General features: G+C 39.9%; 2 protein-coding genes across 7 annotated transcripts in view; both read left to right on the forward strand.

The window, feature by feature from the left end:
* The window catches only part of LOC135345221 (leishmanolysin-like peptidase), a 33719-nt gene that overhangs the window by 10806 nt on the left and 7514 nt on the right, over nt 1–15399 (forward strand). For 2 of the 6 annotated variants that reach the window (XM_064542608.1, XM_064542603.1), the window contains exons 22-29: nt 143–463; nt 580–753; nt 816–941; nt 1131–1256; nt 1757–1924; nt 2581–2647; nt 2718–2916; nt 3191–3381. In XM_064542608.1, coding sequence (XP_064398678.1) covers nt 143–463; nt 580–753; nt 816–941; nt 1131–1256; nt 1757–1924; nt 2581–2647; nt 2718–2916; nt 3191–3250 — 1241 coding nt within the window. In that variant the 3' untranslated portion in view covers nt 3251–3381. Of the gene's footprint in view, nt 1–142; nt 464–579; nt 754–815; nt 942–1130; nt 1257–1756; nt 1925–2580; nt 2648–2717; nt 2917–3190; nt 3382–15399 lie in introns of those variants that run through there. The other 4 variants (XM_064542604.1, XM_064542607.1, XM_064542606.1 and 1 more) reach the window with 3 other exon arrangements.
* Nucleotides 6956–15332, forward strand: LOC135345295 (leishmanolysin-like peptidase). Its single transcript, XM_064542727.1, has 9 exons — nt 6956–7053; nt 11578–11695; nt 11800–11912; nt 12102–12132; nt 12315–12397; nt 12597–12711; nt 13193–13376; nt 13601–13700; nt 15293–15332. Exons 2-7 carry the CDS (start codon nt 11585–11587, stop codon nt 13370–13372), a joined length of 633 nt encoding a protein of 210 aa, XP_064398797.1. The 5' UTR covers nt 6956–7053; nt 11578–11584; the 3' UTR covers nt 13373–13376; nt 13601–13700; nt 15293–15332.

Genomic DNA, 15399 nt, shown 5'->3' on the forward strand with positions numbered 1-15399 from the left:
ACAGTAAACTATACTGCTATATAATTATGTCATTATTACACAATATAATTAGGTGTTGGTGGTTTCTGGTCAATCCTAGTAACTCAACTTATAATTACGTTTCCCATGCCGTATAATACTACTCTCCCTTTCCTCTCTCCAGGAACATGCTTGGCAGCTGGCCATAATGAATGTTGCGACAGTACTAGTGGAAACTGTACAGGCAGTCCTCCGAACTGTTTCTGTGACCCCCAGTGCCGTATCCGTGGTGATTGCTGTAGTGATATCAGAGATACCTGCCCTAGTTCATGCAGGGCTGCTGGCTTCGATACCTGCCCTAGTACATGCATGGCCGCTGGCCGTAACAACTGTTGTGATAGTCTAGTATGTCGTGGGAAGTTTAGTGGACTTGATCCTTGTTACTGTCATCCCTCATGTAGAAGGTTTGGAGATTGCTGCGACGACATGGACATAATTTGTCCAGGTAGAATATTCTGCAGATAGATACAATCAGTCATGTAGATCTATCAATTTCGATAAACTGAGCAATTCTGTAAAATTCATAATTATGCAAGCAATGTGCTTTATGTACTTTTACAGCACAGTGCGGTGCATTTTTACGTGTTGATAACGGACAAGTGGTTGTATCTGGAACAGACGTTGGGAGTACAGCTACTTACAACTGCAATGATGGCTACATTCTCAATGGAAATAACTCAATTAGGACTTGTGAAAGTATTGGAAGGTGGAGTTCCCCACGACCATATTGTAAAGGTATAGCTATAAGACATTGAATCTCATAATTCCATTAATTACTCTCTCTTCATATATTTTAGAACAATTGCTGGAGCTATCTTGCAATCTCTCTAGTGATGGTCTATCTGTTGAATGCTCATCTTTGCTCGATGGTTTTGTTTCTCTTATCTACAACTGTTCCCTTAACAACCGATCATCAACTGTTTGTAAGTATGAACCTACAATTATATATTAGCAGGTGCATGGCTAAGGGATAAGTAGATTATCTATTTTTTCAAGAATCGTCATGGAAAAATATTTCACAGAATGTATATATACATATGGCAAAGGTGCGGACCTTCAAGTCTTGTGTTGTTACCTTTGCTTTACTGTTGAAGTACCTTACATTTTTACAGGTGGACCTGGACCAATATTCTCACTGCCAATGGATGGTTTGGGGCCTGGATCTTATACGTACAACATCACTGCTTTCAGTCCAGATGGACAGAGGTCAACCAGTGTGATTGCTTTTGCAGTGCCAGGTATAACTAGATTGTGTGCATGCTTGCTTAGTAACTTGAATCTGCAGTTGAGCTATAGAAAAAGCACTTTTCATGCAGGGAGTGGCTCCAGGGTCAGTTTGTACGAACCACCCTTCCATGCAGTTAGTTCATATACCAAATATTTAAACGTACTGAGTGGAGCTATACAGTTACTGTCACAATAACGCAAATTAATTTTAAGTTTTCTTTGCATGAAAAGAGGGTGGGGCTGGCTACTGCTGAGTCAGCTAGTCTCTAGATCAGCTACATTTTCATCATGCGTGAGGTGATCTTGACAGTGCATGTTGAATGATGTCAGTGACACTTTTAAGAATCCCCTTTCCCAATTCCTGGATCCGCCCCTGCCTTTTACCACTTTTAGAATACTAACTCAAACGGTATAATTATAAGTTCATGTTTTTGGGTCTTACATCTAGGCAACTGCATGAAGTGACTATTGTAGTACATGCTTAGGATATGGCTGAATTATCGTTATGCAGTTAACTGTGACATGGAGGCTGATGCTGGTTTGTGCTTTGCTCTCATCTCTCGCTACTTCTTCAATACAAAGACTGGAAAGTGTGAGATGTTCACTTACGGAGGCTGTGGTGGAAACAATAACAACTATAAGACTCTGCAGGAATGCACCCAACAATGCAACCCTAACAGTGGGTTGATCAATTCTTTTTTCATCTCTTTATTGAGGAGTGTAAACGTACTTTACTTGGTTTAATCATAGATAAAGGAGAGAGGAATTAGAAACGGAAGTACTCTCGAATGAACATCTGCTCTTCCCCGCGGTTCAATAGAGGCTGTCTTTAGCAAGCCATCTGTAAGGGGCGTGGCTTGCGAGGTAGCCAAGCTGATGCCTATTTCTACACACTGTGGATAATAAACCACTAGCAAATGTGCTTATTCTGTGCGACTCAAATCTATTTAAAGATCTATTCTTCTTTTAGAAGTTATAACCAAGACGCTTACATGTTATAGCAATCAAAGACCCTAAAATAGCACTTTGAAGCTTATAACTTTACTTAAATGTTTCCTTTTACTGGGTGTGGTCAGTCATTAGCTAGTTCCACACGTGGCTCACAGAATAGACGTGTTATAAATTGCTGAAAGAATAATGTCTCGAGGAAACACAGCTTTCTTATTTTGAGCGAGTTACCCGGCAAAAATAGGACGAAAAGCGGATAGTTTTCGAGGCCTCTGTGTAGAACCAATGTCAAATGGTCACGTGCACCACTTCCGTTTCCAATCCCTCTCTCCTTTATATCTATGATTTAATTATGTATGGAGCTATCACATATATTCTCACTTTCAGACTGTCCACCATATTGCACTGTGGAGTATTGCTCAGCCCGACCTACCAGAACAGCACTTTGTACCCTGTGAGTTCATACATGCACTCAATAGTACAATACATCCGCTTAACTTTTAAACTGTTGTCTAATCCATCAGGAGAGAACCTGAGGGTATCATATGTGATGCAAAGTGCCGTGTGACCTACTGTCATACCTGTTACTATGACGATGAGTATCGCCCCCTGATAAGTAGCTGCAAAACATGCTCTGGTATTGAGAATGAGTTCGACAAGGCCAAGTGTTTCAGAAGGTGGGCGGTATGTACGAGACGAGCTGATGGAGAGGCCTATCTCAAGGTAAAACTAAAATGTTAATTGGCATTATGGCGGTTTAGAAATGAGTCGAATAAATATAATCCACAATTACGATAGTAGCTTCCTATATATACGCATGCATACATGCCTCTATAGATGGAGCCATGCATCTATATAGTTATTATATATACCAGTACATATAATGAGAAGAGAATTAAAGTGGGCATGCATGCATGGAGACGAGGCTGGTAGCCCATAATAATTATGCTGCCCATAGTGCATGTAGTGTTAGTTGTATTCTCTTTGTGCACTTTAGGTACGTGCTCGGGAGAGGACTAGTGAGAAGTTCAAGTGTTATGAGCAACCCTGTGCCTGACTGAGCAGTCAACAATGAATTGTCGTATAACTTATTGTCAATATGCACACTACTGATCTAGATCTAGCATAATATTAGAACAGTCTATTTACTAGTTATAAAACTTGTTGTACAATTAGAATGAGTTATCATTGTTGTCATTGCGCTTGCGCATTAGTAACCACCCACCAGGGAGCCAGAGGAAAATTTATCAGAAGCTAGCTCCAGCCAAAAAATACAGGCCCCTCGACAAAAGTCTATAGCCGCTGAAATTAAAGGTAATCATTCACGGTATGGTTGAAGTTGCCATAAGGTGTAATATTTGTCGTTGTTAATGTAGAAGCTACAGTACTTGTGACAATGCTCTGTTCGCAGCTAATGCTACATAATAGTATTATGAGACAGGGTGTTAAGAGACGCCATTGCATATACCGTATAGCGGGTAATTTTCGGGGGACAAAATATTCGTGGTTCAGCAATATTGAGACATTTCGTGGGTAATATTTTCGTGGTTGGAGCTTGCACTGTAGGCCTTGCCCAATTATGCTCAAAATTTTGCCTATTAGTCTAGTCTCCAAGTCTCATGCATTATACCTATTAGTCTTTAATTCTTACCCATTAGTCTCAAAATCATCAATCAGAATTATACTGCAACATTGCAGACGCTTCTATATAATCTTCTAAAGAACTATTATTGGTGAAAGAAATCTTAGAAAAGAGTTAGTAGCACTACTAGCACCTTCCATACGTATACATGTATAAGCTTACTCAGTATAGCCAGCCCACTACTACTAGCCAGTCTAGCCACCACGTGGACCATGTGTTCAGAAGTACGTGTACAGGTAAACTATTAGCATTATTCATGCTTAGTGCTTCTATAAATACTTTCGACAAACATTTGGTAAAAATTGCCTAATAGGCTAATATTTTTTGCCTATTAGGCTGGCATAATGCTTAATGCTCCACTGCACCCATTAGTCTCAAAATTATGCTAGCATAATTGGGCAAGGCCTATTGCACTGCAGGTAAAGGTAGGCAAGGTTGCTTCATTCGTGGGTAAAATATTCGTGGTCATAAAAACGAATATTTTGCCCCACGAAACTTACACGCTATACGGTAGTCATACAGGCTAATTGGGTTGTACTAGGTTCCTGTCCATGAATATCATTACAGTAGCTATACCATCGATATACCATAATGTTATAACAGCCATGCATACCGTGGGATGTGGTTATGCAGATAGCTTGATTACAGTGGAACCTCCATGGCATAATTATGGCAGACACTATTGGGGAACAGGCTTTTGGTCGTTATAGAGAGGTGGTTTTTGTTAGAGGTTCGATCGCCCACCACACGTATGATTCAATTCCTGCTACAAATAAATATAAGAGCTTTACTTAGCTCTAAAAAGGCTGTATATAGCTATAACCAGGATCTACAATAGTTATTCATCTCTCAATTAATCCCCACCTAGCTGTAAATTCTGGATGGCTAATATTTGCCCAATTATTACCTGAGGTGCGTGGGTGGCCACGGATATAGTATAGTACGTTGGTTTGTTTGTCTGTTTGTTTGCAATATGTGAGTCTACTCACCTTATTGTCTTTTGGTTGCTACACACCTGTAGATCATCATGTCTACAGCCGAGGGTTGCCAGTGCTCTAGTTAAGGCTAATATCTAGCCTATCTATATTGTAGCTGCATGTACATTAAGTGTTACAGCTGAACCTTACAATTAAGAGACCATCTCTTTGTTGCAATTGTCCGAACGTAAGTGCGGCAGTACTGATTTTTCTCACCTAACAAATAACTCTTCAACATCTGATATGACTCTAAGCTAGCATGGAAAACATTTTTTATGGACGTGTTAGATTACCTTTTTAGACTCATAAAAGCATTTGCCTATTCCCTCCAGTAGAGGTGAGCACTCTCTGTTGTTATATAGAGCTAGAGCACTGAGCACAGTAAACCATGCAAGCCAACCCATGGTTAGTCTGTAAATGTTGGTGGGTAGATGGAATGCACAGATAATTAACTTTACGTTATGTCATGCAGAACTGGTATTATAGGTTGAGGGATGAACTAATATTATTGTAGCTAAGTAGATCGATGGGATATAAGATTATGAATAGAGTATTGTATACATGTTCATGTAATAGTCTATATGCATGGCAACCAAATCAAAAATGTTGACTTATAGACTACGTAGCTATAGATCTACACATGCACTAAAGAATAAATAGAATGTTGACTTATATAGATCTACACACTAAAGCCTTTACAAAATCACCTCATGATTGTCTAGTGGCAGACAGTGGGGTAACCAAGTTCTTCTCAGAGACCAGGCTTTGCCAGTGGCCAAGAGTGTCTTCCTGCCATGCAGGTCTACACAAAGCTAACAGCTACACCCTCATAATATAGCTCGCCAAAGCATTGGTAATTAAGCAAGCTAGTTATGTACATACAGGATCGGTAGAAGGGGGTGCACCGAAAATAAAACAATATTAGTAATGAGAATGGTCTTCATAATGTTGCGTTATAACTTTGTCGTAGTTTAACATTTCACATACCACGTGATTACCTATATTGATAATCTTCAGCTAAATGTCAGCATTTCCATGTAGAATTCAACAGCATATAATACCAGTTCACCACACACAACACATTCATACACAGCAAAAAAACACTTACGATGCATCATCGTATTTAGTGTTAAAATGACAGAAATTTATGTCAGTTTTACATGAAATTTCAAAAGATACGTTTCATTTAACATGTTTATGTTACCGTAACGAATGTGTTTTTACTGTTAGTATTCATTAATCATGTATGACATACGTACGACATCACAAGGTATGGTTGCACTTTGTCGGAATATCTTTACCCACAAGCTGCAAATGGTTGTAGTTAAGATGAAGTCAGAATTGACCACAGAACCTCTCAACACAGTAGTCTTATAAATGTTCTTTACTAGCTGTATACTTATATAGCATTCTAGAAGAGATACTTCATTATAATTAAATTCAGTGGGTGCGAAATGGTTTGTAGTAAAAACTAGTCAATGGAATGTAGACAGAAGAATGAGTGTATTTCAGATATTCCAAACCCATAGTCCTGGTGTCTCGTAATACCCCTCTTTATCGAATTACTTCAGACAATAAAAGCTAGCATATATAATTATAGCAGTAAACAAAGCACTGTCGCTAGAAATTGTTCGACATGGTTTTTTTAGTGAACAAATTTGCTCCAGAACAGATCACTGTAATTAAGAGACAGGGGATCAATTGATGTCTCATTATACCCGGCCCTTTGTATCCTAGGTTTATTGTACTTGTTAGGTATTCAGTTAGCATTCACAGAACAGTAAACACAATACTTGATTGAACTATATAGCATAATTATATAGGAGATTACAGTGGAACCTTCATAAAACGGACACCATTGGGGAACAGCCTTTTGGCCGTTATAGAGATGTACCTTGGGAGGTTCGATTGCCAGCTATGTATGTTGTATGAGTCATTTCTTGCTGCAAATGAATCGTGGAGCTTTGCTAACTGCTTCTTTAGCTCATACAAGCTTTGAAAAGGCTGTAGAAGAGACAAGCTACAGCTAGGTTTTCACGATTGTGCAAAATATGCTATCTCAGCAATAATTTTTGACTGATTTTCTACATAGGGCAGGAAGTGTGCATGCGCATTGGCAACCACCCACCTTTTATATAATACAGGAAATTCTGGGGAGCCAGAAATGCAGAAACTCCCCATGCAGTCAAGAAATAAACAGGCCTACAATAAAAGTCTAGATCTAGCAGAAAAGCATTGAAGGTAAGGCTCATAAAGTGGAATGAAGCTAATTATTGTACATAAATGTGTGATGGCTAGAAGTATAATAGCTCTTATATACTGTAGACTCACAAGCCGTCACTGTTGCATGGCGAACAGTAGACTGGTTAAACTCCGTGTAGAGACTCGTGCAACGTTTGCCATGATATTTGTGGCAACTGAAGTGGATAGACCATATGCGGTTACCACAAGATCGTTGATAGTGACGTAGCACTAGAAAACCCTAGGTATATCACATGCAGTATATATACTGACGTCACGAAAACCGCAGTCACAAGTCTCTACACAGAGTTTGACCAGTCTACTGTTCGCCATGCAACTGCTTTGTTTGCAGCCAATTCTAAGTGAATTGGGTACTATATATGCATTATAAGGGGTATTGCAATTCAAGTAAAGTTTTCTGTGTTTTGTAAAAGAAAGACTGTTCAGACGTAGCCAAATCGATTTCACCACCATGCAGATCTCAGTTGTTTCCTATAGTATGAATGTCTAGAAAAGTGTCAATTGGAAAAAGTACTAGAGATATATAGTGCTATTACTACAATTAAATGTAACTGGGCTTCTCCTTTCGTAATAATGGTTGCACCAAGTATCATGCCAAGGTGGCTTTTGTTTCACAAGCTGGTTAACCACAGGTCCACAGCCCCCACTATATAGTTATAATGATGTGTGTTATAACATTATGGTATATCAGTGGGTCACAATAATGATATTCATGGACAGGAACCATGCATGACATTATTGTGGTAGTGACTCGTAGGCCTTGTCCAATTATGCTAGCATAATTTTGAGACTAATAGGTGCAGTGGAGCATTGAGCATTATACCAGCCTAATATTACAGGTATGCATGGAATGTGCTATATAAAAATGCTACTAGATCAGTTAACTCTTCTCTAAGATTTCTTTCACCAATAATAGTTCCTTAGAAGATGATGTAGAGAAGCGTCTGTGATCGTTGCAGTATTATTCTTGTTAATGATTTATTGAGACTAATGGGTAATAATTAAAGACTAATTGGTAAGAATTAAAGACTAATAGCATGAGTGGAGACTAGACTAATAGGCAAAATTTTGAGCATAATTGGGCAAGGCCTATAGTAGTGAGTCATAGCCTTACACGAGAGTAATGTGATAAACCACGAGGCAAAGTGTAAATCTATCGACCTTAATTGCATTGCTCGAGTGCTAATGTGCAATAATAGAAATTTTACGGGAAGGAGGCAATCTGGGCTTGTGCCCGTTTAACCAGAAACCACACCCACTAATTATTGTTTAGAACTGCATGCAAATGGCAGTAACTGCTATTTACCTGCTCTTGATAAAATATAGTTACTATAGTTACGCTCCTGCAGATGCATGCATGTGAGGGATGTGGATGCATTGCAAAAATCCTTTTTTTTTTCACCACTTTGTTTTTACAATGAGAACTGGTGGGTGACACTGTGCAATTAGATTATTGAACTTATGATATATTTCCTTGTTAATAAATTGCTTTGGAAAGAAGAGGGCCTGGTATCAGACTGCTTACGCATGAGCTAGCTATTAGCCAGATTCTCTCCTGTTAAACGTTCAGTATATAGTGGAACCTTGGACACCTTGGTTCCAGAGGCAGGTCGGATAACTGGATAATCGAATAGATAAACCACGCCTTGATCCCACTTGCCACATGCATGGTTATCTACGCATGCGCAGAAGATAAGTATAGGCCTGTCTCCATAGTAACAGCTGCAATGCGCATGTACATTTGGGACACGCCCGTTTTCTAAAAAGAAAATTACCAAGCCGGATAATCGAGGTTATACAGATAATGGAGGGCTGAATAATTGAGGCTCTACTGTACCTCCAATTGTCAACCTCACTCGCTAGACTCGGGGCCCCGGCCCCTCTCAGTACTCCCCAAAACCTAACCACAGTTACGTGACTCCTAACCTCTAGCCCAGAGTCTCGCTACAATTATAGTTTTCATGCATGCATGGTTATATGTGTTCTTGTGTAAGCAATTGTAAACTGTAGTGCATTACTATTGGCACTTGTACACTTAACACTAATTAATGTTACTGTGACTCTAGTTAATTACTCTGTGCGTGCGCAGCGCGCAGCAGGGGTAGTGATTGGTGTGTGTGTTGGTTTGTGTGGGTGTGTGGGTGTGGGTGAGTGTGAGCGAACTAGACACTTTCATGGACTGCTTTAGCGGCTAATAAGACAGTGGTTGAAAAAAGAATATAAACTTGTAGGCGATTTGAAGGCGACAAAAATTTTTATCCTGAAACTCTGTCAAATTCAACTTGCTCGTCGCTTGCTAGCTATATAGCTGCATCAGATCTCGATTATAGGCCCAGGCAGTCAGTCTCTATATAGTCTGAAGAGAAGTGAATAGCTAGCAACAAAGACTAACGAACGTACAATCTGCTAGCAAGTTTGCTCTACAAAATGAATTTTTAGTGAGGAACTCGAAGGATTGATCGAATGGCATACTTCAAAACTGCATTATTTCTGTCAAATTACCCTACCTGAATGGTGCAATTTCGAATAGCCCTGCATGGAGCCGCACCATGGTGGAGATGGAGAACCACAGAGAAAGTTCCTGACAAGGAAGGACTATGCACTTGCAGTAATCATGCTCGCAGTTGATCCCCATCATTGCTGTACCTATTGGATGACCCTGAGGATCTTACAAGCTGTGTGGACATTAAGCTAGAGGAACAATTTCAGGGCCATATCAATAAAACTCTATGGACTCCAACTCGAGGAAAGTAGGTCCATCAATAACCACATCAAAACGATAAGCGAACTTTTTGCAGCACTCACAAATTCTGTGAGGAAAGAAGACTGAATTGCGCATCTGTTCGCTACCAGACAATTATGTTGGTGACAGCACTAGAGGCACAGTCAGAGAGTGTGCCCAAATGGGAACTCAGTAACCGAGAAACTATTGCATGATGAAACGACACTCCAAGAAAAGGCTTCTACATACACGTACGGATAGCGACGAACCTATAAGGCACTCACGGAAGGCACTCACGGAGGGTACTCACGGCAAGTAGCCAGAGAAATCCCAGGAGGCCTGAAAGCTTCAAACGTCACTTTTTCGACAAGCCTGGCCACTTTAAGAAGGATTGCAGGAAGTTCCTTGCGATTCGGAGTAAAAAAACAAGCAACACTCGGAGTAAAAAACAAGCAATCTTGCATGCAGCCTAGCTAAGACGAACTCAGATAATGATGGAGAAGCTCTGCATGTATTCCCTTGCACTGAATGCTACTAACTAGACAGTTTACTATTTTTGTTGTATAAAAGAGGCCTGAGTGTAGTTCCTTTATCTGCATGTGCATGATCTGATTCTGCTCTCTTTGTCACAAGTTTGCAAAGCTCATCATTGTTATCCTAAAACTCTATTAAATTCAACTTCAAGTTACTCTTTACTTGCTATATATATAGCTATAGCTTAAACTTCTGTGTGTTAGACCTCTTGCCAACATAGAACTGGAATGTTTCGCACATGTGCATCCACAAACTATATACATGCATGCATTCATGGTCTTATACATACCGTTTATACCCCGTTGCTATGCTGTTGCTATGTTCAATACACACCATAATGCACTGAATCTCATATTCTGCACTGTATCTCATATGACCGTAAAGCCTTGAGGGATTAATGATATACATGGTATCTTTAAAAAATAAATGCCGCATAGTAAAGGCTTAAATTCTAGTAAAGTATATCCAGTTCTTTACTGTCCGCTTCAACCTAGGACACAGTCACTCGCGTACGGGCATCGTCGGAGTTGGCCGTTAATTGGGGAGTGGCTGTTTAGCAGTGAAGGAACTGTTTGCAACAGAGTTTGGGGTGGGGCTGCTTGAGTTGCATTACAGCTTTGGGGTGGGGCTGTTTGCGGTGAAGGTTTTGCAGTGTTCGAAGGGGGTGAGGGGGGGTGGGGATACTTTATCTAGCGAGGAGCCCGACATTTTGTGAGTCAAGCCACAATGACGGCAACGTTGAATGGTCAGATACTGGTGTCTTTGAGCAGAGATGCAAGCAGCTGGGACTAGATCTAGTCTCTTTCAGCTCTTTCAGTAGATGCTGCGGTGTGTTTTGTGTTGCCAGGGATATAAATTAGTTATGACACGTGCATTCGGGATGCATGGTGTATATTGCACTCAGCCCTCGTGCTTCAGTGCAATATACAATCCCTCGTGCCTGTGTTATAACTATTACATAGCGGGTTATATTTTGAGGATGAGCGGAAATGCCTTTAGAAAGGTTTTTGTGTATTTAATGTTCGTGGAATAGCGCCGTTTTGCAGCATCCATGCATGCAATATTAATTCGCAGTTATAAAATTAATGTTTGCGGTTCATGCCTAATCCGCGGAAGCCACGAACATTATACATTAATATTTATTTATACCCTCAAAATATACCCGCTATACGGTATATCCCATGTTATACTGCTCAACGACCTATATAACACCATTTACTAAACATCTTCGAATTCCATGCATACAGACTGACTATGCGTTGGCTTGCATGGTTTGCTGTGCTCAGTGCTCTCTATATAACAACAGAGGGTACTCGTCTACTGGATCCAGAGGGAATGGGCACATGCTTTCATGAGCCTGGAAAGGTGAGTTTCAGTAAATAAAACAGCATATTATTATACTAAAAGAGGCTAACCAGTGTGGTTTTTAACAGCCTTTCATGTTTCGTTTGTTTGTTTTTCTTTTGCAGATTACAGCAAAAGTTCACCAGGGAGGCAGTACAGTTGGTGCTCGAGATAAGAGACAGAGAACATATGAACCTATTAGGATACTCTTCTACTATGACACCACCATTGACACCATGTAAGTTACCATGCATCAACGCAATCGGTAGCTATATATATAATTATAGTATACTGCCTACACATATCAATATAGCTTATGAAGCGTATACATATTATAGTGCTGCCATGCAGTAATTCCAGCAGTAATGCATGGGAGATCATGTAATATTTCACTCACCCAAAAGCACTAAAAATTATCTCTTCATAGGCTGAACCCTACTCAACGACGCAGACTACAGGTAATATAATTATATGCAGAATACATGTTAGCCGCATATTAAATTTTAGTATTCATGGAACAGCACTATAATTATAGCATCTATTATAATTATATGTCAATCTAGATCTGTATGACTGAATAGTACATCAGTGTTTGCATGACTGGATGTAACACATATCACTCTTACATGCATGCCTGCAGGACATTGCTATTCCGGCAATGAAACATTTCTTGGAGTCCTCTTTCTCTGTAATCAGAGCCACAAGTCCTATTTTGCTCGAGCGGTTAGTAAAGAATGTGCTTTTAAACAGATATAGTGATAAAATCTATCTCATTGCCATGTGATATGGAAGTGTATGCATGTAGTGCAGTATATGCCTGGTTATATTTCTGAGATTGCTGTCGGCACGGGGATTAATTTTGAAACAATTATGCAGCATGCAGACACTATAATAATTATCAGTCTCATCTCTAATTCTGTAGAGATTGCGATGAACAGTCTTTCTACATGCCTGTTGAAGATCCTAGACAGTGTATTGGACAGTGTGCTGAAACAACAACGTGCCGCCGTCAAATAACCCCTGAAAATCATCTCAAGGTATATATAGCTAATTATGAATTTAATCTACGAAATTTACAAATAGCCACTGTTGTGTATACCAGTGGCGGATCCTGTGGGTTGCTTTGGGGGACTGAGCACCCCCTGGCCTTGATGACAAGCCTGAAAATAGAATCTAAAGCTAGCTATCAACTCACTGCATGCACTACTGCATGGATAGCACGTATAGCTAGCTAGCTACGGCTACATTATCATGGCCACACCCAGTTTATTACTGAGCATGAACAATTATTGACGAGTCATGCAGGAAACACATTGTGCTTGAAAAATAGACGACCATTTTTTTTTAGTACAATATTTTTAGCTCCCGGCCCCCTAGCTATCAAGAATCCTGGATCCGCCCCTGTGTACCTGCATGCATGCATGTTTTCATGGCTAAATTATGTAGTTGGCTGAAAATGTGCTACTTAATGCTAAATGTAAGAGGTCAAAATAATTATTCTTATACTGTTCATTGCAGAGATGTGTTGAGTGTAACAATGGCAGTGTGTCCAATTGTACGACAAGACCTGGGTCAGTGGATGGTCCTGGTGTGCCTGACACACTGACCTCATCATCTATGTGTCTGCCTTCGATTGCTCTTCTTTCCACTCTTCAGTTATCGCGTTTGCTAATGCTTGTCAACTGGAAAGTGAACTAGATAGGTAAGAATGATACACAGTGTAATCAATTACTTCGTGAGAGCATGTCCATGTGTTTGATGAAGTTTGAGACTCATACTGTGTCGTGAGTATAGCTTGGCACAGGCACAAACCATATATATATATAATTATATGCATGGTATATAGGCTTCCTTATTTGCTTGTATATATATAGTTTAATATTATATTGGTCAATTAACTATTCTGATGATTGTAATCTGATGCAGACCGATTGCCGGCCGTATCAACTTCTGTCCAGGAAAATATGACCGGTCCAGTGATGATGCATTAACCAGAATTGGGCTACATGAAGTTATACATGCAATGGTAATTGAGAAATGTTCTGTGTATACCATGGCATTAGTTATAGCATGAGGACATAATAATGTGCTCATGCTTATGTACGAATGGCTTATACTACCATACCCTCGTACTTAATAGCTTTTATACACATAAACATTTTTGCATTACTGTATGCATGCAGGCAGAACACAGTCCAGGAATCACTACAGCTCATAGTAAAAACACCTTTGTTACAGTAACATAAAACATGTTAAATGAAACGCATTTTTTTTGAAATTTAATGTATGTTGATGATGCATCTCATATAACATTGTGTGTTTTTTCTGTGAGGGAAACTCAAGTAGTAGCTAATGATGGACCATGATTGTTGTTAAAAACGATGAACGCCAAAAGTTCAAGTCTAAATTTAATGCCGGGCTGCATCAGCAGAGCCTTGCAGCTCTCTTCTCACTCTTGCAGCTACCAATAGCTAGCGTTCTAGTACAGATCGAGCTAACTACTAAGTAGAGTAGCAACACTCCATGGACAAGTCTTTCTACATACTCTTGAAAAGGCTGCAACGGCATTCGAAGTAAGCTGAACTAGGCATAACTCAAGAACGAAGCGTTATTTTGCTAATCCAGGAATAAATCCAAGAAAACATGACTAGAAGCCTATACTTGAACTTCATTGACCCTTGAGCAGCTGTATAGTAGTCTACACAGACAGACACACAGACACACAGACACACACTCACAGACACACACACACAGACACACACACACAAACACACTACCATATTATACCTTGTTTATGCATGCACATGCACCGAGGCATAAGATAACAACCTCTCCCTGCATGTACGGTTTTGTCTACTCTCATGCACAACCAAACCAAATTAAAAAGCTTGCCTCTACACTGCTGCAAAACAGCTCAAATCCCCAGCAAAAAGAGCCGCTTTTAGATGCTTAGTGCTATATATGGTAAAGGTGTTCAAGGACTTATCTAAGCCATGCATCACGACAACTAGGAACACAAAATCTCCACAAAATGAACCTCGGACAATTGTAAAATATGCATGGTTGTAAAAGAAGAAACTCCAGCAGTGCTGAACATTAATTAACATAGCCATAATGTCCTGCATGGTATACTTACTTTGATACTGCTTGTGTTTCTCATCATTATGTCAGTGTATTGCCAGAGGGCCGTTTTGTGGTTAGTGCATTATGACTTTGTTGTTAGTACATTATGCTGCATAAACCCGGGGTTACGCCTTCCTTTGACGTCATTTTCGGTAGGTGTGGTGTCAATTAGATACTCAGTTTGCAAGTGTATACTGCACTCAATTACTTGTCGAGTCTGGTCTAGCTAGTCTGCTGCGTGCACTGCTTTTATCACAGCTTTTAAAAGACACTACTATAATATATACTATAGATACGTCTATACAACTACTCAGCTAGCTAGTACCATGTCGATCTGCATGAGTTACTACCATCAGCCAATGAGTGAGACACAATTTGTCCTAGGTCAGGGGGGTGCTTGAGCACCCTCTGCTACCTACTAGCTGACTTGTAGCTTGTTATTTTCTACTAGCCCTTACTATATAATTCAATGTAACAAGAATCACATTTGCACAGGTCTTCAGTCCTGGTCTGTATCCTTGGTTTCGAGACGAGAACGGGAACCCCAGGACTGAGAGAGATGAATTTGGAATTCCGCCTGAGTAAGTATTGACGTCATATCT

This window comes from Halichondria panicea, chromosome 12 (assembly GCF_963675165.1).
Source record: "Halichondria panicea chromosome 12, odHalPani1.1, whole genome shotgun sequence".
NCBI classification, from domain to species: Eukaryota; Metazoa; Porifera; class Demospongiae; order Suberitida; family Halichondriidae; genus Halichondria; species Halichondria panicea.

Bases quoted from the DNA above. Each gene is read 5' to 3' on its own strand.
- LOC135345295 (XM_064542727.1), top strand. From the start codon at position 11,585: ATGCGTTGGCTTGCATGGTTTGCTGTGCTCAGTGCTCTCTATATAACA. The intron at 12,133-12,314 runs GTAATATAATTA...GCATGCCTGCAG, and splicing joins CTCAACGACGCAGACTACAG to GACATTGCTATTCCGGCAAT. The intron at 12,398-12,596 runs GTTAGTAAAGAA...CTAATTCTGTAG, and splicing joins AGTCCTATTTTGCTCGAGCG to AGATTGCGATGAACAGTCTT.